Source organism: Amblyomma americanum, chromosome 5 (assembly GCF_052857255.1).
Source record: "Amblyomma americanum isolate KBUSLIRL-KWMA chromosome 5, ASM5285725v1, whole genome shotgun sequence".
NCBI lineage: Eukaryota > Metazoa > Arthropoda > Arachnida > Ixodida > Ixodidae > Amblyomma > Amblyomma americanum.
This window is the reverse complement of record NC_135501.1, coordinates 57637301-57664338: the sequence shown is the minus strand read 5'-3', so window position 1 is coordinate 57664338 and position 27038 is coordinate 57637301. Positions and strand designations below refer to the sequence as shown.

The following is a 27038-nucleotide window of genomic DNA, read 5'->3' as shown; positions in this document are numbered from 1 at the left end:
GTATTTGCTGTTAGCTTTATTAGACTAATAGCCTATTAGTTGTCGATAACGGAATAGGCTATTAGTTTTCCTATTAGAATTTTTGCTAGGGAGACGATGATGAGCCGGCAGTGCCACGTGACGAAACGCTCGCCCTAAGCAGTGCTGCATAGAAGACGACGATGAGCAGCGCTCGTGTGAAGCATATATACGCAAGAGCCGATTTTCTTAGGCTCTGAGAGTCTGGATGAGAGCTTTTGCTTTAAAATGCAAATGTGGTTTGCGGCAGGCACGGTGCATCTGCTGGCATTTTTTTACTGGTAGGATTTAGACGCGGGACCATGTCGTGATAGTGGACGTGTGTATGAAATGATTGGCGGGAAAATGAAATTTTTGTCATGAGGCAAAAGCGCTTGACATGATAGTTCACGAAAAAATTCTTCGCGCACATTCTGGAGTTCATATTCTCACTATATCCTTAACTTCACTTTTTCAGATTTTGCCATTAAGATTGAACTACAAAGAACACTACACCCACCAGCTTATCATTATCAGCCTGACTACGCCCACTGCAAGGCAAAGGCCTCTGCCATGTCTCTCCAGTTAACCCTGTCTTTTGCCAGTTGCGGCCACCGTCCCCGCAGACTTCTTAATCTCAACCGCACACCTGACTTTGTGCCGTCCCTTGCCCTGTCTGCTGCCCCCTGCCTTGGTATGCGAAGCGTACCAATTTATGCTCATTGTCGACGTGGGCTTCTTGTTTTAGGCAGCAAATCAACTCACTTATTGTAAGAGATTGGCTTTATTTAAAGTTTAAAGAGTTTTATCCAAGTAATGGCGCAGTGTGGGACCTTAACCATCCGCCTCGGTGGCTCAGAGGTTATGGCGCTCTGCTTCTGGCCCAAGAGACGCGGGTTTGATCTCGGCCGCGGTGGTCGAACTTCGATGGAGCCGAATTTCTACAGGCACGTGTCGTGTGCTGTGCGATTTCAGTGCACTTTAAACGACCCCAGGTGGTCAAAATTTCTGGAGCCCTTCACTACTGCGTCCCTCGTAGCCCGAGTCGCTTTGGGACATTAAACCCTTATCAACCATGAACCTTAAACAGGTAAATCGTGTCGTTTGTTCCTCAGGAAAGCTTCGTTCTTCAGGCTCTTAGATGTCTTCTTCAAATCAGTGCGTTGACTAAGCTCAGCACCGAAGGAATCATTTCTTGGAAAATTTCGAGATTATTGGCTCCGCTCTTTTTGCGACCAGGAGAAGGTGGCCCGACCTTATGAACAAAATATCCGCGTGAGAAACGAAAATAACCCTATGCTTCATGCAAAGGTGAAAATCTGTTAAAACAGATGATCGTAGAAATCCACGAATTTTTGTCGTTACTTCATTATTTTTCCAGGGATAGCTGACAGGAATTACGTAAAACTAAGTTTAATGCATTACATAAAAGCAATTTAATGATAAGACATATAAAGACCCTTAGGCCGCAAAGTCAGTGGTTTGATGCATAGATAGACTGATAGAGAGAGAGAGAGAGACAGACAGATATAGATAATTTTAGTGTGCCTCAAGAGCCAGCTGGCACAAACAAGTGCAGACTGGGTCAAATAGAAACTTCATGACATGAACTGCATACATTACAAAGACATTTTAAAACATGAAGTTCTTCCGCAGGGCTTCGGACGCTTTCTCAGCAAAGGTCCTTGCTGGAAGGAAGACCCCTGCTGAAAATCTTGCCATGAAAGGACGGGAAGCAGGTTAGGTGTGAACGGGTACGCTGATAAACTCATTTCAAGGGCAGCGGAGAAGCTTCTTAGACAGCTTAAGAATGGGGTTCAACCGAAAGAAGGCAAAAAGAAGAAAAAAACCGGCTGTGTTCCCGTATGCACACTGCTTGTGACATGTCACTTGGGCTGTAAAAAGTTGCAGGTAGGTACGACATTGATGTCGCCTTTTCTGCACCTAGAAATAGTGCAATGTACAAACAGATAAGTCAGAGGCACGACGGCAAGAGGGATGCTTGTCAAATGCGTCATGTGTCGCCGCCTATACCTTGCGAGGTGGGGGAGGGGGTGGTAGATCAGGTCCCCTTCTCAGGCGGTGCCACGTTCATTGGCCAGACTGGCAGGTGTGTCAACAAACGTCTAATGGAGCATGAGAACACAAGAATAAATGATACCCTTTCCCACACAGGCGCCCAATGCAGGAAATGCCAATGCAAGCATCAGAAAGATCACGCAGAAAGGAGAGCAAAAGGTGACCCCCTTGCCTAGTCGACTTTTCGATGCAAGGAGGGCAAATGCGTTTCTGATTATAAGAACACGCACTTCCTGTTCCGACACAGCGATAAACTAACACGCGAGGTAACGGAGGCCTTCTATATTACCACAACGGTACTATGTGTATCGGCAGCCCTTCCATTGCATTATCCTAGAGGAAATTGAGTTATCCTACCTCCCACGTGCCTTCCAGATAACTTTATGTCTTGATAAGTCTTCCATTGTCTGTATATATTCGGCTTTCATTCTTCAATAAAAAACCAGTTGATAGTCAGCACTTGTTTGTGTTAGTTTTTCGTCTCGTGTCCCGTTCTTGTTGCACTGTGAGCGAAAATGAAGAACGGCCAGGAGGCGGGTGGAATGAAGACGGCATGCCTTCGGCAGGGGAATAGGTTACCAGTGGACGGTTACCGTGCAGGGAGGAGGGTATGTCAAGTGTAAGGACTGCGCAAGTAGTGTCTGGTTGACACGGGAACCACCCTCCTGACAGTGACCGTTGAAAGAGGACGGTAGGGCGAGATCGTAGGAATACGGGAGCGCGGGGGTGCTGTTGCGGAAGCAGGCGGCTTACCGCGGAAGCGGAGCATGGCCATAGCGGAGTACGTAATGTAAAGTTGGTTACTGCGGCAACCAACCAGTAGGTGAACGCAGTGGAAGGAGGCGGGTGGTATGACGAGAGCGTTGGAATGCGCAACCGGATAATGGCTGCCACGTAAGGAAGTCGTGGGTTGGTTACTGCGGTAGGAGAGGGTTAGTAATACGTCAACAGCTGTCGCTTAATGTCTAGTTGTACCAAGGTATTAGTCCTCTGTGGAACGCAGTTTTCATGACTGATCACTGTACATCAGCCGCAACAATGTTCAGGTGCCAAGGCTTTGATTACCAGTTGGCCCCAATCGCGGCCGTGATATGTCCGTGGATTCCTAATAAAAGAAAATAAAATAAAACGCTTCCATCAGGCGCTATGCCCCTTGGATGTTAGAAAACGCGAGATGGAGAAATTACTCTCCGTGCTCTCCACCTCGTCATCTGCCTTACTCCAGGTAGAGCTTCAGCCCCTTAATTTGCACATTCCATCTTTTAGCGCACCCTGTCGCACCTGTGTTTGTGGACGGAGGAAGAAATAAATATCATACACACCTGGAATCTGAGCCTCCACTTGTATTCGTCACTCGGATACGATTTACAGGGTGTATTTCTAGAATAGTTACAGATGTCGAGTTCAATTTGTATAAATCATCCAGGCAGTTCCTGGAAATGTCCCACGATACTTGCTTATTCTAGGAGGGTGAACAGAGAGCGTCAGAAGCACAGGAATCGCCAGTCTGAAGCTTTTTCTTCCGCCTAAAGCCACAAAAAGCTCCCGCAGTATGCGTCGTGCAAGCTATGAATAATTTTATTGAATATTCGAAGGTTCAGCTGTAAACTCTCAGGCCTGTTGTGCTGCAACTGCGGTATTATGAAAAATACGCCCGTTTCAAGTTTCACTCGAATGATCTCTTCTTTAAGAAAGTGGAAAGCTTGGATAAATCTCTATTTCAGTCAAATGGCAGCTTTTAAAAAAGGCCAGCTCGTTTGCCAAAACATTTTTTCCTAACTAGCCTACACAGAACTCAAGAAATGCAAATAATTTTGGCAATGCAACAAATAAACTGTAGCGATCTTGCATATTAATATAAGAAATTTCCGGTTGTGCTCTTTTGTGCCTTAATGGAAAGAAAGCAACTCAGGCTGTCTAGCATCAAACGCAAAGTTTCGTGCGTTTATGTTGTCAAAAATAGCGAAAAACGTTAAATATTATTAGTGACTTTAGGAGCATTGCTTTGCTTTAGCAAACTGAAAACATCGAATATCGACTAGTGCATTACGTCTAAAGAGCAACGTGACGAGTAAATTGTTCTGTTTTGTTTACAGTTACCGAAACTGCATTTTCCTGAGCTTCTCTAGTTTTTTACACAAGTCTGAGAGGAATTTTCTTGCAATTCACACCCTTCAATATACTTTTACCAGTTTCGTTACATGTAATGCTTAATACGTGTTGGTCCAAAGAGAAGTCGGTATAAACTTACTTGATTGAACTACTCTTGGCATCTCAACTGTTTCCATTCTGTAATAATTAGCTTCACGAGATGTAACATGTAGTTCACAACTTTGTCCCTTGAAAACTGTCACCTAGCTAATAGTTTATTCTGCGCGCACCCCGTACATTTTGTGAAGCATGTTTGATGGCTTTATCTTTTTACAACGGGTTCGTGTGCACACGCATTGGCTCTGTATTTCCCACGGAATCCGACATATGGCTTGGGGCACACCAGAACTTTGTTACGTGTCTTTTTGGTGGGGATATTATCAATCAGCGCTTTAGTATTCGCTTTAAGGTTTGAACGTCTGTTCTGGAGTTTACCACCATGGTTGCGCTCTGAGAATCAATGTATATATAATACTGTTTTATATACACTCGGTCAATAATTTTTCTACAGCCAGAGACCCGCATTGCATTGAGCAGTAGAAGCCTCTTACTGATTTCTCGCAATTTCTATTATAGCACCTCGGATTTAGTGGGCTGAATTTTAACCATTTCTTTGTAAAATTGTGCGCATTCGTTTTCCTCTTTATTTATTTTTAATATTCTTCTTATGTGTGTTCTTGTCGTGCAAGCTCTGTGTGGAAAAGGGCTACTGCGGAGGCACATACATCGGGAAGGCTGTTGCAAGTTGGTATTGAAACGGTTTGCTGGGCAGTATCGCAAGTGTGAGCAATATGCGCAATTCTTTTATTTATCGTCAAAGCGGAGAACTAGTGGGAGAGCTAAGTACTTGTTGAGTGGTATAGACGTGGACTTTACAACTTTGGGACATCAAAGATATTTTGCCAGTGAGCGTGTTTTTAAAGTGTACGCATATGTGCGCATGGTTCTGCTTGCAAGGGGTGGTTCGTTGTGTTTGTTCTTAGAGACTGTGACATCCTATATGCCCCACTTTAAAGCCCAAGCCCTGATTTGTGTGCTGAGTCCAGTCGTTTAAACTAAGGTGCGCTTTCTGACCCACATGTGCTACGCAACCACAATCGTATGAAGAGCGTACTACGACAGGATAGATGTGTAAAAGGCATGATATGGTATGAGTGCGCTATTAAACAGCAAAGGTGATAAAACGACCTTGCGGCTCGCCTGTGTTTGAGGTGTTGTTATCAATTTGTTTATCGTTTATCCGACAGAAAACGTCCTCTCCTTAAGCAGATGATGTGCCGCTTTTATGAACTTTAAGAGATCGCCCAAACATTCCCACACGTTGCACGGGAATGTTTGTTTTATGCCTGCGGGAATGTCTGTCGTATGTAATATGAAGTTTCACCAGCGCAGGGAGATGGAGCCGGTTTCTGTCAGATTTCCCTGAGTGAACTCAACTTTTTTGACAAAAAAGGTGACGTAACCCGCATGTCGACAGGATCATTTTCATGCGGTAGTGACGCTAGCGTCATCTGTAGGACGTGTGCATTGGAATTTGCAGTACGTGAGCAGCAAGACGACAGCAACCGTATTTCAGCCGTGAGCGATGACAGTACCCTCCATCAGACCCAATGAGCGCCGAAAAGACAACACCTACACGCAGGGGGTTGTCACGTGATTTTGTCTGCAGATTTATGCGTTAAAAGCCCCTAAAGATGTCGCAATTTCATATTTAGTGGTCATATACCGCAGAAGACATCGTACTTTGCACTCTTGCTTTAGTATTTAGCATGTTTCCTTGTGCATGAAGTTTTTTCATTGAGGCAAAACATCATTTGGAATTTGTTTCCCTGGAAGCGCGGGAACCATCTTCAAATGGCTGCAAAGATCAGGGCTGAAAAAACCAACCTGAGAAGTCGTGAAGCGGCTTCAATGATGCATGAAGTAAAAAAATATTGTTATAGGGTCATATTCAGAGATGTCAGATATCATAGTTTTTCATTATAAAAAGAACAGTTCATTGTGAAGGTTCCGGCGCATGACAATGCCATTGTGCACACGATACCCTGTTGTGCTGCCCTAGTCAAAAGGAGGAAGAAAGGAGCTATTTTCAATGAACATCTATCGCGAAAAAAAAGAAACAGATAATTATTCTCTTCATGCTTTCCCATTTGATTTCGAACATCACGTCCTATATTCCTCGCTTTTTTTTAAAGAGCAGGGAATATAATAAGAGAAGGGCCATCGTGATTGACATGCAGTCGCCGACGCTGTTCCGTGCTTGAGGTGTTTATAGTTGTTGTGTCCAGAGATAACATAATAAATATATGCTGCAGCTTATTGACAGTGTAACCGTATTACATTTGGTGAGAACCCTACTAACGAGACATGTGTATGGGAGGACTGCGCATTACTCGGGTGACCCACAAAATAATCTTTCATTTTAATCGATGCACATGCAAGTTCAAGTCCTGGGAACGAAGCGTATTAATAATTCTAGCAAAGGAAGTGTGATGCTCCAGAACACGCCAAGGAAGATTTTCTTTATGATGACCTGTCATTGAAGAAAAAGAAGTGCGCAGGAAGGTGGAGACGCGGAGAAGAAAACAGGTGCAGATATAAGTCCTGAGGTGGCGCGCAATCGTGCCGAGAACACATGTACTACCTCGATGGAAAGGAAAGCGAACAATCCGGCGCCAACACGCAGTATGTGTATGTATGGTATGTGCCGTTAGGCCTGAGGACATCATCATCATTAGATGCAACCGCGGAGACAGAAGCCCTATACGGTCATGTAGTACCGGCGAGGGCCTGTCATTCCTGACGACGAAATTACGCTAGTGTTGCGAAAGACCGCCCAGGGCAGCTTGGTATCCGACGTGGGTTCATGAACACGTTAGACAGACAACGTAACGGACGTAGCAGGCGCTTCACATTTCACTAACGTGTGTGATCACAAGAAACCGTGGGCTAGCGCCAGTTGGAGAACAAGCGGTTGTGCAAGAACTAGGCCATGTGCGGTTGGACAAGTATATGACGTCTCCTCTAGCAGTTTCATATCAGTCTTTGGTATCTTCTATCCCGCCTTGTTCATCTGTATTCTCCTACCCATGTTCTTGCCTTTGCTTTACTCTCACTGCCGTAAGTCGGGAGCTGCCCTTCAGTAAATAATGGTTACGTCGCACTTGGTGACGTTACAGTCACTAAATGCTAATTCACTAAACGCGCATTCAATATTACACTTGTTGCTCGCGCATAAAGCACGTTTTCTTGTGTAGAATGCACGCGTACAGACACACATGCGCACTTGTCTATTATGAAGCGCACAAAACATAAGCACGCTTTCTAGTAGGAAGAATGCATACAAACACGCACACCTGTCTGAAAGCGAAGTAATGGCAGGGAACATACACTACAAGGAACAAAAACAACGGTTCAATCAAGCGCCGGTCGCAGTCCTAGTCAAACTTTAATTAGGCCATCGGATGCTCACCGTTTTCTCAAGACATTCCTTCCCAGATCAAGCGAGCATTGCACCAGTGCAGCATGTTATACTAGACACTGTCAGTTATGTTGAAGAGACTGCAAAAACCTAAGCCACTTTTCCTCTCAAATAAAATTTGCTAGATATCTTTGTCGGAGTTGGCATTACGAAAGCAATACCAAGCGAAGTAATGGGTAATTCGAATTAGCCTCTGCAATTCCTATTTACTGGGCACAACTGCAGCCATACATTTCTTCGATTTCCTCGAGCATTTGAAAGAATTATTGAACGCTGGTGCCAGTACATCCTCCTCTAAAAGCCGGGATCACGGGGACCATAGCTAGAAGTGGTGCGCCAAGAGAGCGCGCAACTGAAGACGGTTGAGTTTCAGTGTTAGCGTTGTCAGTTGCCATTTCGTGCTCTCACCTTCACCACAAGGAGGTCGGGCTAGTACGTCCGAGGTCAGAAAAGGACAGCTCAGCAACATTGCACCGCTACCACCGAGTGTGAAGTTATTGCCATGCACAGAAGGGTGCGTCTCCAATTACTGTGGTGAGATTTAAAACACAAGCAATAACATGGGTAGGACAATTTACACAGAGGCGCGACAGAATGCACTTCTACCCGTCACGATCTTCATGCGCACTTTTTTTTTCAGTGACAAATCATTATTAATAAAATTTTTATGGCCGTCTTCACTTGCATCACAGCCGGTTAATATTGGCGAAAAGCGAGGTTCGACTTTTAATCTGGTTGCGTTCACGAACTTGCACCATACCATTATATAAACGCAGTTTTTCTTTCCTTCTTGTAAGAGCGCACCAGTGGTGGTAATGCCTCTTGCTTCAGAGAACCGCCGCGAAATTTGAAATTTATTTATATTTCCTACGCTATATCACAAATAACTGATCATCATTCCCAATCAATGTGGCAGCACAGCGTGATAAATAATATTTATGAACTAATTTGTGTGCATTGGTATACACTGGAGCATACTTAGAACGGCCGCAGTTATAACGAACTTTCGCTTCGTATCAACGAGTGCGGTGCAGCCGTAAAGTACACAGTAAAAGAAAAGGAACTCGTTTCAGACGCAACCAGCAACTGTGGCCCCACCTCTTGGTTAGAGCAAACGACAAGGCGCCCGAAATGCTGCGTACTAACTGAAAGGGTCGTGCTCCGAGCTTAGTGCGGAGACTAAACAGCGTCTCTCTGCCACTGTGACACCGCTCGGAATGAACATGTCCAGCTGGCAAAACTAAAAAGAACACGGCATTGGAACTGCACGTAACTGCTGGCCAATCGCGCTCAGATGACCTACAAGGTCAATCACTGGCTGTGTGTGTGCCGGCTATGAAGAAACTGCCAAATGGAAGCAGAACAGCGTTTGGTGCGATTCAGTGGTAGCGTCGAAAATGATACTTATGCATACATGGTCCTGGATCAAGTAGCGATAAGAATTTGTAGAGTTCGAATGCCTTGCTGTCCACACTGGTCGCGTGGTATGCTTCGCCTGCCTAGTCGGCTTCATCGTTAGTGCTACTACGACGTGCAGGCAGAGCAAGATAACAAGCAGTGCGGCTTATACATGCTTTCTCTGCTTGGGCTCAGGAACGATAGATGATGTGTAGAAAACTTCATGATCAAACGAATGTAGAATTGTGGCAACGGGTCGTTCATGCATAACTGGCTGAATGTTGCCTCAGATGATTACACTCGTGCAGACGGCAACATTGCAGAGCCGTGTTCTGACGAAGTTGTTGTACTCAAAGGACCAGCACACCCCTATCGTTAAGAGCCTGTTGTATGCGGTCGGGCGGCTGCCATCTGCCGTAGAGGCTTCTGCCACGATTAGTTTTCTCTCGTCCCTAAGGCAAATTTTTGGCGACAAGGATCTCGGTAAAGGGAACAAGACCGCTCTGGATAGCCTGGATATTGTGGTAGTAGGGCCTGCTTTCAAGTCATTGACGAGCATGATGCAGTTTTTAAAGAGTGAACGCCTCTTTTTGTGTGCTTAGAATCTTCGATTGTAATACAAGGAGTAAAATTACTACCAACATCGGATGCAACGAACGCCATGTTCGTCAGGTTGGTTATAATTGTGCTCGACTCTATATATAAACGGCATAAATTTTGTTATCTACAGAATCCTCCGTGGTGCGAAAGCCAGCACGACAGCTCAATGAGACTGAGGCAGATAGAACTTGTTTGGAACGCTTCTTCATTAACGCAATCGCAACGCTTATTTTGCTTATCCAGTGCTTTTCATTGCAAGAAATTGCACAGAACTGATGTCAATTTCGCGCAGGCTCTAGGTGAAAATTATGTAAGCAGATTTTTAAAAACGTGCTCCACGTTGTGGAATTCCCCTAACCTCTGAACTAAGTCAAAACACATGGCTCGCCGTGGATTGTATGCTTCTAGCTTTCACGGTCGTACACAAGCGAAGTATCTGGCACAGAACAAGTTACAAATTTAGGTTAAAAATTTCCCTCTAAGAGAAGTAAAAGGAAATAAACATTAGGCTTAAAATGGGTCGTTTTCAGCGCTTTTTATTTCATTTCAACCTCAAGATATCCACAAGGCCTCAATGGAGTCGTTCATAATACCGTGCTTAGACATTCTTTAATCGTAATAGTCATTGTCATGTACACGTTGACAGTCAAATTCTTGCATCTCAAGAAAGTCTTCCCACTCTTTTTCCCAGAATGCAACTCGGCAAATGTGCTCGGCCTGACAGAAAAAAAAGATCGAAATTTCGCTAAAAAAACCATTCTATTTTGATCCCTATGGACATTTCGATTAATATTTCACATACCTGGAGACATGTTCACGGCATATTGCAATTTAAAGGTCTACTTAAGTGTCGTGGTAAACTGAGAATAAGACACTCAGTCATACATATTTTGTAGCAGCCTTGATTTTAAAAGATTTTACGACTTGGTGCCATTTTTTCCTGTTTTATTAAGGATTTCAAATCTGTGCCATGCTTCGAGGAGTTTGCTGTCCAGGGCGCATAAACCAAAGAAATACCGGAATACGACTGTCAACAGCTTTTCCATACTGCGTGCCTTCTTACGTCAGCACAACTGCTTTATGAGTACAGCCAGCTGCTATGTTTTTTCCTCAGCAGAATCACCATTACTTTTGTTGATGTCATCCTTATGTCAGGAGATCTGCATATCTGCATAGAAATCTTTCTCCATATCTGCATAGAAAGGAAAACCCAGCATGGCTGATGCAAACAGATTTGGTCATTACTTAGAAGGCATCCCGAGGTGTCTAAAAAAAGTTCTAGAAATAGAAGTGCAGATATATCAATCAAAACTCTCGTTTTGAAATAGGCTTCCTTTTTTACAATTAAATTTACTAACCACACCACTATCTCGTTTTATGCAGAGAGCAGCATTCCTCATTTAGCACTAATAAGCCGACTATTAGTGAGAAAATAATAAAAAAAGGAGGGGACACTGAAGCCCCGCCTTAACGGTATGACGCGGTAGCGTCGACAGGAAAATGTTCATATATGTGGAATTATCAATTCGTGACCATTCATTTACAGATCCCGGGATTCCTCACAGCCGTCCTGGCGATGTGGTGCAGCGGTTCAGCGATGCGCCACTGCCCTGCGATGGCAGGTGTTGGCACTGATGGGGCTTATCCGGCACAAGTTGAACTTCAGGAGCGATCTCACGACCAGTAAATAAACCAATTGCCACCTGTCACTGTGGCCAGTGTGCTCAAAATTCGGTGGCAAGTTGTGGTGATGCCACAAAGTCACGTGACCTAGGTGATCCACAAAGGTTGCTAGAACGGCCGGTTGCTCCGGCCGCTTCTGCTGCGGGTTTAAAAAGGCCGCCGACGATTCCCGATTGTTTCCGACGTCAGGGCACTAACTCTCTGGCTTTGAAAGTGTGGCCTATACATTCAACTTTGAACATTGCAGACATCATAAAACAAAGCTCCGACCCTGCCACCACCACAAACTCCTTAACGCATAGGACGTCGTAGAGAGCTTTAGACAGACACCATCGAAAGCCTCTGCCACAAATACCTCTTCTTCCCCACATAATATGCTGGATGCTGCCCAACTTCCCCAGCCCAACAGTAGGAATACAAGCTAGGCACTAACTGTCATTGTTTTAAAATAAGTTTTAACGCGGTAGCGTTTAGGCTCCCCTTCTGGAGAACATCTGGTGTCGCCCTCGTCGGCTTTGTGATGAAGATATTCCCGGAGAAGCAGCCGAGGTGGGCCACCTACGTCGCGTGGCCTCATGGCAAACTGCGGATATTCAGCAGACTGACCACCGTTGCAGGTGGTAGTTAAATTAATGATTGGTCGCGAGCGCTTGCTCGAAGAAGCAACTGAGGTCGCACAAGCCCGCAGAGAAACTGCCATCGCAGGACAGGCACGCGTCGCTCTACCGCTGCCACGCTGCGCCAGGAGCTGTATGAGGACTCCCACAGATCTGTGGATGCAAAGTAGACAATGACCTAGTCCCCTTAGATGGTCACTAGCGCTATCGCGTCATACTCTTAAGGCGGAGCTGAAGTGTGTCCCCCACTTGTTTTCTACCGTGGCAACACGGTCATTGCCTGTAATAGCCGGCGGAAGTTTAGGGCTGAAATGCACCCGGCCGATACATGAAAAGATGTAAGATGAAAAAATGTAGGAACCAAAGCTTTCAAGTTTCATACCTCAGACCTTTCAACATGTTATTATGCCCTCTTATATGCTAGCATGCGTGCAAGGCTAGTGTGATGCCACTGTATACCACAATACGCCGTAGCTTTTTATCTAGCAAAGGGATTGCTGTGCTGACACTAAGCCGAGAAACTCAAGCCTGGCACCATATATGCAGCACTATTTATGAATGCTGGCTGTTCTGAGTCTGCAGCATGGCTTTAGGCTGCAGACACCTAGTCACAACACCAGATCGCAATAACAAATAAATTTATCGTTTTTAGCGCATGCCAAAACACACTCCCCAGGCAATTCTGCTGCGCATTAAAAGAAGAAAAGACCCGCAGAGTGCGGAACTTCTTGAGGGGCAGTTTTGACAGAGACGGAGAAAGCACACTGACGAGAGAAAGGGGTCGTGAAGAGGAGATAGTCAGTACTACCAGATAAAGTTGCCATCCAGGAGACTGAACCAAAAGTTTGCTACGATACACTGCCTGCAAGGTAACATGAAAATATATTTCGTTTTCACAGTCACGTGGAATAAGCACTTCGATGCTGTCAATGCCTGCAGTAATGTCTTCACCAGTTCTCGAGCCGCCGTTTCAGTCTCAAAATTTAGCTCTCTGCTGTCAGCACCAGAGTATGTATTCTCTGTCCAGAGTTCGTGCAACTGGTTCCCTAATGATTGGGTTGAATAGACCGAGTTATCCTGTGACCAGAGCTAATCCTGCCGGCAACATTCTGGTTGGTGACAGGCCCTCAAACTGTGCTCTAGAAGCAAAGAGGACTCGTGCTTCCGCGAGTTTTCGAGCATGGGAAACAAAATATTGGACGTTACCACCACTCTTAATCCCGAAGGGGTAGAGCTTCGGGCCGGAACAGTTAAGAACGTTTTTGTTTCATAAATTTGATAAATTGCTGTCTTCACGCTTCCGAAAGGTCATTTAAATAGGGGCGAAAGATAAGTGGCAGAGTTTCGAAGTTCGGGACCTGTAGTCTTGGAGAACGAAGAGGAAGAGGCTCTCATGAGGTGTTTGGCTTGTCGGTGGAGAATTCACTGTCATGATACTAAACAATTCCCTGTCCTCCACGGAATGATTACGTCCGCTTGTCCTCCGTATTATTTAACAGTGGTTGAGCTATCGTATACTTAAATTCCACTCTCCTAGCAAATAACAGGAAAGAAGGAAGTGTGGAAGCATTGCAGGTCTGGTCAGTTTTTCTTTTACAAGAATTGATTCTGGTACGATTACCAATTTGCAAGGACATAAGCATTTTTGTACAGTTGGTCTGATGCTGTTTGAGCAGTCAGATGTGCGCCTTTAACTGCTGTAAACATGCCTGTGATGAAGCACCCCGGATGCAGTCAATGAGCGAAAGGTGCATCAGCTCGTCGATGCACTGCCGGAGAAGGGAGCGAACTCTCAGTTTGCGTCTTTTAAGGAAGAGAAACATTCGTCTCTGAATTCAAGCAAAAAATAGACTCAGCTACAACTCTGCGCTGGAGTTGATCCAACGTTGCTTCAGGATTTGGAATCTGTACTGCTTTTGGGCATCTCAATACTCCAAATTCGTGCAGATAATGGTAGAATCATGGTGCTATGAATGTCTAAAACGGAAATCCATATGACGTTTTCTTATCTGCCTGAGTAATTTCATCTTACATAGCGATAACCGTGACCACTCGGTGCGGAAATATTTATATCGCTGTTGCAACAGACCTGCTGCTTTTGCCGTTAGGAAGGTTTCTCTGGTTTCTCAGCTTGTTGGTGTATTTGTCGGAAAGGCTGGGAAGTTTGAAATTCAGCTGAAAAGGGTATCTTCTCCAACCTCCATCCTGCAGTAGTACTCATTATGGGTTACCCAGAGAATCATCAACTGATCAAAGGGTTCACAAAAGTGCGCTCACCGTAGATTCGCTGCATAGTTTGATTACTCGGTACCAACCCACTTTACACAATTGCAAAGTTCATCACTGGCAGCGCATTTCTTACGTTTAATGTGAAATTGCCCTACCGAACGTTTTCTGGGTGGTCACTGAAATTTGTGAGCGCAGTACTGAAATACTTGCCTCGCATCAGATGCCTTGCCGTCGCAGTCAATTTAGGATGCGGTAACCTGTCTCATTTGATGATTACCTGAGCCGTTCTGCGCGACTTGTTGGTTGAGAACGCTTGGCGTGCTTAGAGCAGTATCTTGAGTTACATCAATGGCGTGCCAAAAGGCGTTGTACCCTCTGGCGTCATGATGGAGTGGTTGCTGGCGGGGATTGTTGCGAACGACAGGCAGGTCAAAAGTGCAGTCCAAGGTGCATTGAAAGCAGTCTTCGAATATCACCTTGACACTGCGACAGGTGAGATGTTCCCCGCCGTGATAATTTATGGCAGCCTGCAACATCGCTTTCATGCGTTTGGTTGTGAAATCTGGGCTCTTCTTCACGGTGGATCTTTCCAGTTTAACACGGACATCTCAGTCACTGATGCCTTGTATTCGTGGCGTCGAGGCATCCGCCCTTACTACGGGGATGAGAATGCTTGATGTGGTGCAGGCCGTATACTCCGGAGGAGCTTACGTTACGAATGACTCTACAACTACAATCGTGCTATTTTCCCTGTGCGTGGAAAATTTCGCTGATCACGACTCACGTGAGCAGCAGGCACCATACGGGCTGCTCACTCCTTGCCATCTTTTATTGCGGTGTGAAGACTGAAACCTTAGTGAAGAGTCTGATCGAGGACACATAACTGCTTCCAAAGACCGCTGCGAGACGCTGAGCTGACGAAAGCCGCGTGTAAATATTTTGAGACTATGGCACCTGCCTGAGCATGGGCCATTGCTCAGAGATGTGTTATAGATAGGAAAAACATGAGTAAATGAAACTTCATGCAGTTTAACCTCTTATAACCATATGGCTTTTTTACTGCCGAATTTTGTTTTTCCAATACGTTAATTCAACTGCCTGATGCCGTGTGCACTTTTTAGCACGGCGTATACCAGGTATTGTGCAGCATCCTTACCTAATGTGAATGTCAATTTCGCAACATAACGATAACTACACTTCCTTACCTTGAGAGCCACAAGTTTCTTCAGATAGTATCGCGAAAGTTACAATTTACTTCAGATAGATGTTGAGCTTGAGGAGAGTTCCGGCACTAATTTGCTATGACGTTGTCGCTTACTCACCTTATCACTTATCGGTGTGCACTTGTGCATTTTGTAACAGCGCCTGCAGCTTGTCACAGCCGTAGTGAAATTCACCCGGTAGATAAATCCGGCAACCAGCTGTTGAAAAGAGCAAAAATGCGCATATTAGATTCAGTGAGGTTAATGACTCCCACTGAGCTCCCCTATGAATCGATTGAATCGTCAGTTCAGCACGTGATATTTAAAGATTTCAAAGTTCAAACAATATACTTTCATTGTAACGCGCTACCAGACATTCTTAAAATATTTTGTTCAAATCTCGAGGCGAACCTCTTAGGAAACCTTGTAGTCTCCTTTTGCTACGCCTTATAGCAAAGACAACTTTGTAGCACAAATTTGATGTTGTGAGTCTCTGGACGGAACAAGCTTTTGCCACTCTCAAGTATGGCGGCCATTTCTCCGAAGACGAAAATGAGCGATGATGATGACGAATATTTAGAGGTGAAGACGAAGGTCGCGTGCTATGCTTGCACTTTCTTCCCCCGCGGACGACTTCTCTTGTTCCAGTGAAGACCCTCCTCCTCCTCCCACGGACGAAGGCGAGCGGCCTGGGCGCAGGTTATAGAGAAGTAGGGCGACGGGCGAAGGCGGTAAAGCGCTATACATGACCTCTACACCGCTACAACGACGGCCATTAGCAGGATGAGCAGCGGCAACGCGATAGTTCACAGGGGACGTTTGTTTGAGTCGAGTCTACGGAAAAATACAGGGGCTGAAGAATTTCTCGCAGAAGCCAGAGCTGGAGCCCATAGCAGCACTTTATTGCCAGGGAAGAAAGACACTGCCCTTTGCTTGAAATAATGGGTGCTTATCCGGGACTCTTGGCAGGCGTCAGTATTAAGGGGGCAAGGGTGCGGTACTAGGCAATACGGGCAGTAAATTTTCCTGGGAGAGTCTGGAAGAGGTTGTGAGTGCAAGGAGAAAAGATACTTCGAGAGTGAAGGTACTTGGGAGGCCATACACAAGAAAAAAGGGGGGAAGCTGGCTGATCTTTGCATGGGAGTGCTGTAAGCAAGTTAAATGAAGGGTAGCACAGTGTCTCAGTTGGTGTGGTCTGGTTGAATATATGCGTACTGCATATCTGCCAGGGTGCGATGAACGCGTTTGGGGAGGCCGTTGGTCTGTGGGTGATAAGTTGGAGCGGTTTTATTGATGGGTCTGGAAGCGTGAAGAATTTCCGCAAGTACGCTGAAGAGGAAGGACTTGCTGTGGTCACTGAAGAAGACACCAGAGGCTCCATGGCGCAGAAGTATGGCGTTGCGGAAGAAATGGGCGGCCTCTGTAGCGGAGCCGGGCGCAACGGGGCTGTCTCAGCGCATCTGGTTAAATGGTCGATTACGGTGACGATCCAACGGACTGCCCGATGGAATAGTAAGAGACCATAGAAGTTAATCCCAGTGACTTCTAAGGGTGATAAAGGACGGGAAAGATGTAGCGGAAGGTCCACAGGAGGAGACATGGAGCGGCTCCGTCGTTGGCAAGGGATGCAAGATGCAATATATTTTGCAACGGAGCATGACAGGCCAGGCCAAAGGAAACGGCGCTCTATACAGTCTATGTTTTCTGGAAGCGTAAGTGGCTGGCCATGGAGTCGTCGTGAAACTCCTCCAAAATTTTACAGCAACGGGAACGGAGAATGACAGGTACCCAGGCGTGACTAAGGTGGTTATAAATGCGTCAAAGGAGGATGTCGTCGACCAGCTTGAAACAGTCAGGTAGACCACAGATGCGGGCATTTGACGGCCGCGTAGCGCCACACAGGTGATCGACGAGACCCCGGCCGTACTCGCAGGTCCTCTGTGCTGAGGCGAAATCGTCGTGACTTGGATGGGGCATAAAATTAGTGGCTGCGGCTTTCAAGGTTTGGATAGCCATTTAATTATCAAACTGGAGAGATGAAGAAGCAAGAGGCGCACACGGAGGTGGCGTCGAGGTGATGGGGCAAAAAGAGCACTTGGGGGTCTTTGTGTTTTTCCAAGCTCATAGGTGACTGTTAAATCATACTCCTTGAGATGGGGAATCCACCGTGCGAGGCGCCCGGACAAGTTCTTCCGTGGTAGCAACCAGGATAGCGCATGATGGCAAGTGACGATGGTGAACGGACAGTCACACAAATACGGGCGAACTTTCTGAACGGCCCAGACAATGGCGAGGCTCTCTTGTTCAGTAATGGCGTCGTTCTGTTCCGCTGCAGTCAGGGTACGACTTGCGTATGCAATGACCCACTCGCTCGAAGAGTGCCGGCGCTGCAAAAGAACCGCACAAATGCCATGAGCACCGGCGTCAGTGTGTAAAATCGTTGGGGCGTTCTTGTCAAAATGGGACAGTATCGGATCAAATGTGAGAGCCTGGTTTAGGGTCACAAAGGTGGGCTCGCATGCTTAGGACCAAACGAAGGGCGTGCTGGCGTCAAGAAGCTTATGCAAAGGAGTTGCGATGGAGGCGAAACTATCGACGAAAGCATCGATGAAATCACGAGCGCTGTCTTAGAAAACTGCGGAGATCTTTAATCCATGATAAGCAGCAAAATAATTTAGAACTGCAGCAACTTTTGCAGCATCAGGCTTTATACATTTCCGACTAGACGTGGCCGATGACATTGATAGACACGGAAACAAAGCAACATTTCTTTGTGTTTAACTGAAATCCGGCGGCTGAAGGAGCTCTTAAATCTTCATCCAGGCAACAAGGTGCTCAGAAAAAGTCGAGGAGAAAACTGCAATGTTGTCCAGGTAGCAGAGACGAAATTTTCATTTTATCCCGAGGAGTACGGTACAGTCATGTGCTCGAACGTGGCCAAAGCGTTGCACAGAGTGAACGGCATGACTTCGTATTCGTATACGCTATAGCGTATGGCGAAAGCTGCCTTCTCTTTGTCCTCTAGATGCATCAGTATTTGCCAGTATCCTGATCTTAGGTCGAGACTAGAGAAAAATTTGGCAGCTTGGAGACAGTCGAGGGCGTCGTCAATCCGAGGGGATAGATAGACATCCGTCCGAAAGATCTTAGTGAGGGTGCGATAGTCGACGCAAAAGGGTACTGAAGCATCCTTCTTTTGTAGCAGCACAACAGGTGAAAACCAAGGACTTGAAAAAGGGCGCATGATTGAGTAGGGCGGTTATATCTTCTCGAATAATTTTGCGATCAGTAGAAGCCACGAGATACGGGGAATGGCGAATGATGCTCGAACCACGAGTGTTCATTTGATGCGTAACCGCTGAGGTTTGGCCCAAACCTTTGACTGAGTTTTGAAGGAAGCTGATCAAAACGGCTTGTTCAAGACGGCAAGCAATTCTTTTTAAACAGATGTGTGATCGGTGCTGATCGTAGCTGAATAAGTGCAGGGGCAGAAGCATGGGACGAAATGGCAGGCCTTGATGGGGAAGAATAAAGAATGGTGGCAGGTTGACCGGTAGCCATAAAAGCGACTTTAGTGCCTTGGAGCAGAAGAATGGACTTCGAAGTAGAATTGTAGGCAGTGAGAAGTGATGATGACCCATTGGCTAAGCGACGAAAGGACACGAAGGGAAAAATAACCCTTGAGAGAAGCCGGAGGCTTGCTGTCAAGGAACCATCCGCAGCGTTTACGTGAGCGGGAGCAACGGAGATGACATTTTCGGAGCCGAGATAAAGTACGCGGTCAGTGGCGGTAATCAAGTGATGAGACGGTACATTAGGAGCTTCAGAAAGGTCGGATTCATTAACTTTCACCATAGGAGGAAACCATGCAGTTACAACTTGCGCCAAGTAGAAAAAATTCCAGCCGAAGACAAGCTTGTGAGCACAGGAGGGAAGTACGGCGAACTTATTGTGTTGCAGGATGCCGTCGGTAGTGACACGAACTGTACACATTCCGGAAGGATGCACTGATTCTTCATAAGCAACACGGAGAGAAGGATCGCAGTAAGGAGTGCACACTTCAAGATTGCAACAAAAAGTGGAACTGATGACGGTAACAGCGGCGCCGGTATCAGTGAAAGTTTCTACAATAGTGCCTTGAAGGATGGGTGGTTGGCGGAGCTTTTCCTCCGGAAGCTGCACAAATTAGCTTACCGTGTGGCGACCAGGGATCTGAGAGGCTGGACGAAGAGGCTTTGAGGAGCGGCGGAAGTATGACGGCGGTGGTGGCGGTTGTTACTCTGGAACATTCTGGGCTGGGGATACTGAACGTGGGTTATGTTGCCCAATTCGTGGGAGCACTTTTGGCTTCTACGGGGAAGGAGTTAGGAGGTGCGTGGAGATGGAGATTGGGGGGGCGGGGGGAGTTTCTGTCGCCGTCGTCACTGTGCTTTTCGTTTTCCAGGGCTCGTGGGGGCAGCTGGCTCTCCGCAGTCACCATGCAGCTGGTCCACCGCAGCAGCAGCATCGGCTCCAGGGAGGGGAAGATGAGCCGCAGCGCGCTGGGAAAGGCGCGCGTGAGTCAGGGGCTTACTGGAGGCAAGCAGCATGACCTCCGACCCACCGCAAAGCTAGGCAGGGGCGCTGCAAGGACTACAGGGCAGAAGATGCTGTCGGCAGGCGGCCGCCGCGTCGAATAGCCCACGCGGCGCGACGACCGGACGTTCGCCGAGTGGTCGGGAGAGGTCGACAGAGAGGAGGAGCGAGGATGAGCACTGGCGGCAAACTTCGGGTGGTAACAGCAGGATGAGTACGTGTCGTCTTGACGGAACTTACCAAACTATTCGCGCTCGTCGCGCTGACGTCGACGAGAAACACGGCCAATATGACCTCGAATTCCACAGTACTAGCACGCCGAACGAGGCAGAGGCGGGCGACAAACCGCTGGATACAGTTGGTCCCGGTGATGAGCGGGTGACACTCTGCCGAACATGCAGCAGATGTGAATGATATAGACGGCAAAAGCAGGAGACGCAGCAACCGGGGAATATGAGGGCATACAAAGGAGTGCAGATGGTTGTGCCGCGGGGCGAGTAAATGAAGCGAGATAGTCTTTGGTGGGATCACGCGAAAGCGAGGCCGGTAGCCAGTGCAGATGGAATTCCACTAGCGGTAAGGTAGAGCCGCGCAGCTCCTCTCATATGACGGAGAGAATCAGAGAAAAGAGGAAGATGTGCGATTATGATGAGTACTTACAGATCAAGACGATGGTCGCGCGCTATGCTTAAAATACGCTCATTTTCTGTAAACCTTCCACGGGCTATCAGGAATTTTAACGAGCTAGAGCTGGTGGCTGAATGGATCCAACATTGCGGTTGTAAGATGGTCATGGCCTGGGAAGAAACGCTTCCTCTTGTGCGCCAAACAGTTACGTTTCTGTTTGGCTCTCAAATAAATTATCTAGACTAGTGAACGAAAGCAAGGAAGAAATCGTGTTGTCATTTTGAACCCTCCGCTGTGAAAAAATATCGCTGGATTAACCAGACGCTGTCAAGGGAATTTCAGATCAATGATACAGGCGACGATTAATCATGTATATTGGACAAAGAACAAAGTATGACGCACAAGAATATGACGCACAAGAGCGGGGTGCGAAAAGAGTTCGCGAGGCTGAAGAGCGAGAAGAGAATAGAGCTGGCGAGGCAGAATAACGAGAAAAGAGCTCGCGAGGCAGAAGAGCGAGAAGCTAGAAGAGCTCGCGAGGCAGAAAAACAGGAGAAAAGAAGGTTAGAACGGGAGGAGTTTATTTTGTGGAAACAGGCGCATGTCGCGAGAGGATATGAGGAGATCACGGACAATGATCAGCGTTCCTTAGCGGGTACAGAATCTCCTAGACCGGCTAGAGTTTGTCTAAGAAAGCTGGTGGCTCCTTTTGATGACAAGAGAGATGATTTGGATGCATATCTGCAACGATTCGAGCGGATAGCTCTGGGGCAAGGCTGTGAGCGTAGTGAATGGGCCACGGCATTGAGCATGTGTTTAGTTAAAAAGGCGCTGAATGCATTTGGAAGGATGCCTGCTGCTGATTCCATGGACTACGAGGAAGTCACGAAGGCACTCGTCCAAACATTCAGGCTTACGGCAGAGGGTTTTCGTGAGGGATTTCGCACCGCGTAACCGGAGGATTATGAAACCTCTAATCAGTTTTCCTGCAGGCTGACCAAATATTTTGATAGGTGGTTTGATATGTCAAACACAGAAAAGAGTTTTGAAGGCGTGCGTGACAAGCTGGTCACGGAGCAATTTTTAGCGTGTTGAAGCTCAAAGTTAGCGCTATTCTTGAGAGAAAGAAAGTTGTGTTCACTACAGGAGTTTGTCGACACTGCAGACCATTTTCTCGAGGCTCAAGGGCTGATAATTATGAGTAAGGCAAGGGAGGAAACACAAAAGGTCCCAGAGACAGATGCGCCAAAACCAAGAGCATATGGTTGTGCATCTGAGGCACCAGTAAGTTGGTTTCTCTGCAGCAGAGTGGGACGCCGTGCAGTTTTCGGTCGGACTAGTATCGTTGACCAAAAAACAGGTTGTGTGTAAAGGTTGTAAGGTTGTAAGAGGAGGGGTCTAACTCTGGATGAGTGCCGATACAAAACGCAGGACCGAGCTGCATGCGTTGTCGACTCTCGGGCAGAACCTGTCACACCTCCTGAAGATCCACAGCTAAAAGGACAGCAAACGCCGCTGGGAAATGAGGCGGTGAGTGGAAGACCCAAGTCGAAAGCAGCGATGCGGGTTGTGGTTCGGCAAATAGGGCACCGTCCTATATTGGTTCTTAGGGACAGCGGTGCCAACACAGTTTTGGTTCGGAGAAGCCTGGTTAAGGACGAGGATCTTACAGGGTAAGCGTCGGTCGTCACTCTTGTGGATAGCGCCATAAGGTACCTTCCCGAAGCCAGGATTCTAGTGTACATGCCATATCATACTGGACAGGTAGTGTCAAAATGCGTAGGTTTGGTTTAGTTTATGTTGGGCTTAATGTCCTAAAGCGACTCAGGCTCTGAGAGACGCCGTAGTGAAGGGCTCCGGGAATTTCGACCACCTGGTGTTCCTTAACGTGGACTGACATCGCGCACTACACGGGCCTCTAGAATTTCGCCTCCACCGAAATTCGACCGCCGCGGCCAGGATCGAACCCGCGTCTTTCGGGCCAGCAGCCGAGCGCCATAACCACTCAGCCACCGCGGTGGCGAAAAATGCGTACAGCAACCCATCTACGATCTCATCTTGGGAAACATTACGGGTGCAAGAACTGTTGAGGACCCCGATCCCGAGTGGATGATGATCGACGTTCAAGAACATCGAAAAAAGGAAAGGCCCTCGACAGCTCAGGCGGGTGATGGGCAGTCAGTTTCTCGTCGGCCGTGGAGAGAAGGGCTCAAGCGACAGCCCGAGCAACGCAGCGTCCGCTCTCTACTTCCGTTACGATGTGCCTGAGCGTAACACCGGGCGAAATGCAATTGGGCAAACAGAAGTCCCGAGATTGAAGGCCTGCTTCGAAAGACTCGTGGAAAAAGTGAAAAGGAAGAGGAGTCGTACGTCATTCGAATATCAATTGGTAAACGGTCTTCTGTACAGAGAATGGATATTTAGCTCAGGAAGGCGGGTCTAAGAGCTGGTGTTACCGAAAGATATGAGAGAGACCGTGTTACGCTTAGTACGTGGCGTCATTATGGCCGGACGCCAGGGTGTTAAAAAAGGTTTCTAGGATCACCGAGGAGTTCTTTCGGCCGGGTGTTCAGAGTGACGTTAAGCGCTTTGTTCGCTCATGTGACGTGTGCCAGCGCACAGTTCTGAAGGGAAGAGTTCGTCCCGTACCTCTGGGCAAGATCCCAGCTATCGACCTATCGTTTCAACAAGTGGCTGTTGACATTGTGGGGCCAATCTCTCCAGTATCCCCCAAAGGCATTTATGTGCCTACTCTGGTTTTCGTGGCCACTCGTTATCCTGGCGCTATTCCGTTGAGGACAATTGACAGTATCCAAGGGGCGAAGGGTCTTGTGGAAATGTTTTCGTGTTATGGGTTCCCGAGGGAAATTTTCAGTGACCGGGGCTCGAACTTCACTTCAATGAGGGAGGTTAACCGCCTTTTGTCTGTAAGGCAGTTACCGACGACGCCTTACCATCCCATGTGTAATGGGCTCGTAGAGCGGTTCAACGGCACCCTCAAAAATATGGTCAAGAAAATGTGCCAGGAGAGACCTACTGATTGGGATAGATATCTCTCAGCTGTATTGTTCGGTTACCGCGAAGTACCGCAAGCGAGTCATGGTTTCTCGCCCTTCGAGATGTTGTATGGGAGAACCGCTAGAAGTCCACTTACAATACTGAAGGAGCTGTGGGCTAATAAGGAGATTGCATCAGATCTCAAGGCAACACGCTCATACGTTCTTGAGTTGCGGGACAAGTTGGAGGAAACATGTAGGCTGGCACATCAAGGACCGGAAAGGGCGCGTGAACGATATAAGGGCTACTATGACAAGAAGGCCACTCACAGGAATCTGAATCCAGGCGACAAGGTTCTCATCTTACTTCCCACGGATCATAATAAGCTACTGATGCAGTGGAAGGGCCCTTGCCTTGTGACAGAGAAGAAAAACGACATGTATTATGAGTTATTGATAAATAACACTAGGAAGGTTTTCCATGTAAATATGTTGAAAAAATACGGAGAGGACCCGTATCATATGCCCCAAGGTAGCATGTTCGGTAAGGGTGATGGGGCCGAGGTACCCATGTGCAGTGGGAAGAAAAATGCAGGAGGGGATGAGGCACTAATGAAGCCCAATGTGAATGAAGGCATACGATCACAGCTCTACTCCAAATCAAGGGGGAGATGTTTTCGGATAGGCCAGGCAAAACGGAGGTCATATGTTACAAATTAGACCTGCATACAAATAGAACCCACTAAACAGCTCTAGGTATTTCTGGGATGTATCTTGTTGTTGCTGTGCAGGGATCTTTGGGATGAATCTTGTAATTGTTGTTGTTGATGTTGTTGTTGCGGTTGTTATGTGATTATACTTGGGAGTGTGTTGTGGACATCAACATGTTTGTTAAGGACTGTGTACGAACAACGACAGTGGTGTGTTAATGTTCCGAAAATGCAGTTTGCTGTGCTGTGTTAGTGGTGTGCTTTTGGTGTGTGCTGGACATCTGCGGTGTACTGTGTGCTAAGTCAGGAATCACCACAGAAGATAGTCGGTTGGCTGGATGGCTTGAAGGTGACCATGACGTGAGAAGTTTTTCATAGAACAATTCTTGAGAGAGGGGGCCCTTGTCACATCTAATAGGGAGTCTGAAATAAAATTATGAAGGAAAGAGGTGTGAACAAGACGACGTGGATTAACCGAAGACTAAAGATGAAGCATTCGGTGAGGTGGAGAGAGATGAATGGTGAAGAAGCATTCGGTGAGGTGTAGAGAGATAATTGGTGGAGAAGAGAAGAAGGAGAACACGACGACAAGGCTTGCGTGGACTAACGCCAAGGCTATAAAAGGGCGAGAGAGAGAGCGAGGCACGGGGGGAGGGGAGAGGAGAACAGGGAGAACAGAGAAGCGGAGGCTCCGGCGGGTCAGGGACGCTTCGGCTGGAAGAGAGCGACGCCGGCTACTGCTCTGGTGAGCTCGAGTTCTACGGCTTCGCATCGTGGACTTCCTGCCGTTCCTGAGCCCGTTCCCGGGAGCTAGCTTAGGACGCTACCACCTGCTACTGCCAGGGGTGCCTCCAGCGCTGTTGCGTCCCATCCGGGTGGTTCCCCCAACGCCAACGTCACCGGCATCAACTCCACGGGCGCTTGGACCGGGAGCTTGTACGACGCAGCCAACGACGCCGCCAGTGACGCCAACCCAAGCACGCCGAACGCCGCCTCGACTCCGGCTACTGGACCCATACAACGCCGCAGCCGCACCGAACCAATTGTGGGCACGAACGCCGACCACTAACAGTAGAACGCCAGTAGCAGACGCTGGTAGCAGTGTTCCCAGGTCGTGTGTATTTATAGTCTGTGTTTTGTGTTAGCTTTGTTAGTTTTGAGTGCTAGTGTGTGTGTCACGTAGGGTGTATTAAATATGCATCTGTGTGGGTACACCTGTCGCCTAGTCCATTCTTTCAGTCCGAGTGTTCTCCAGGGAGATCCGTGACAGTTCTTTAATCACGTGGTAGTATATCGCATGGATGATAGATTGCGCTACCGCACCGCTAACACTCGTTACTTCAACGTCTTCCAGATGTTGGCGGCATAATTTTTTTATTGCCATAATTTCTGTACTTGTATTGTTTCTCTTGCGCAGTCTACTGCTTCTATGCATGGATTGTAACTAAGAAGTTTTTCTACACTTGGATTGTCGGTCATATTTTCTCTTGAACCCTCAATGAAAATAAAGAATACGGGTTGTCATCGCCGCCCAGCATCATGCGGTATGCACGCAGTCGTCTTGATATCACAGTCAGCCAATGCGTTAGTGCCTCTTGCTTTTATGTCGCAGTAATGCCGCGAAAGAAATGTGCCAAAGACTACGAAGGTGAGCCTGATTAAATAGAAAAAAAATCATTCGAGGTCTGAGGCTCAAAGCAAACGGAGACTACACGCTTGGGTAGCGCTGGTTATGTATTGCATGCGCTATTTTATTGAAATATTTTTGTCTTATTTATGTTCCTTTATGCTGGTTCCGGACAAGGTATGGACAGTGATGATGGACAGTGGTCCACAGAATGCGGCGTTTTGGTGGATCGTGTTTTAAGTGAAAACAAAAAAAGTATCTCACATTTCGAAACAAATGCTTGGCACTGCAAGGAATTAAATTCCTAATTGTTTTGCTGGCCGTGCCTTGAAACAAAATGTGCTATGGTTCAAGAAGGCTGATCCTTAGCAAACGACGGTAAGCACACGTCACACGCTCTTATATAGAGAAAGCACGCCACGCGATTTCCGGCTGTTGCGAGTGTGCCGTTGGCTCCGCATACGCCGCTGTGGTTAGGCGCAACCAGTCACGTGATTCGATTCTTGCGAGGCGAGCGAGGGTAGTCAGCTCAACGCGCGCAGCTGTGGCGAGTCACGTGACATGACGTCAGACAAGCCTCCGCTCCTCCAGGTTTGAAGGTCAAATTTCATAGCCACATGATCCTCAGCTTTGTACGGCAGATGTAGAGCTTTCGCTCTAATAACTGCAGAGCAAGAACGGTGCACAGAATGATTTCATTTACTCCTTGGACAATTGATGCAAGTGGGAGGTGCAGTGTTTCGCTAATATACGCAGGCGACGGGGATGGGATTCACGGCGGATCTCGCTTATCGATGGTAGAGCGATACACACGCCTTATTTGCGCGAAGCGGTACTGTTATCGCTGCGTCCACTATATATGTGTATTCAATTCAACCACGGCACGACGAAGTCTACGGCGGCACTCGCGTGAGGCCTCCCACAAAAAAAGGATTACTCCTGCGTCAAGACGTCCATTTTTATGTCACTGCACGTGCGCCTCGCCGCCACTGCTGTCTACAGTCCGAGACAAAACAACAAATCAAACTTAATTGTACAAAAGCATCCATCCAGTGGTTCTGACCCG

The 27038-nt window shown here is 47.2% G+C and overlaps 1 protein-coding gene across 4 annotated transcripts in view; it reads right to left on the bottom strand.

Annotated features, from left to right (window-relative positions):
• Positions 1 to 10222: 10222 nt before the first annotated feature.
• Positions 10223 to 27038, bottom strand: part of LOC144132467 (cystatin-1-like) — a 34371-nt gene continuing 17555 nt past the window's right edge. For 3 of the 4 annotated variants that reach the window (XR_013314821.1, XR_013314822.1, XM_077664899.1), the window contains exons 3-4: positions 15558 to 15656; positions 10223 to 10423 (exon numbers count right to left, since the gene is read on the bottom strand). Coding sequence is in view for 2 of the 4 variants with exons in the window: in XM_077664899.1 (XP_077521025.1) it covers positions 10316 to 10423; positions 15558 to 15656 (207 nt within the window). In the remaining 2 variants the exon portion in view is untranslated. Of the gene's footprint in view, positions 10424 to 10539; positions 10899 to 15557; positions 15657 to 27038 lie in introns of those variants that run through there. The other variant, XM_077664898.1, reaches the window with a different exon arrangement.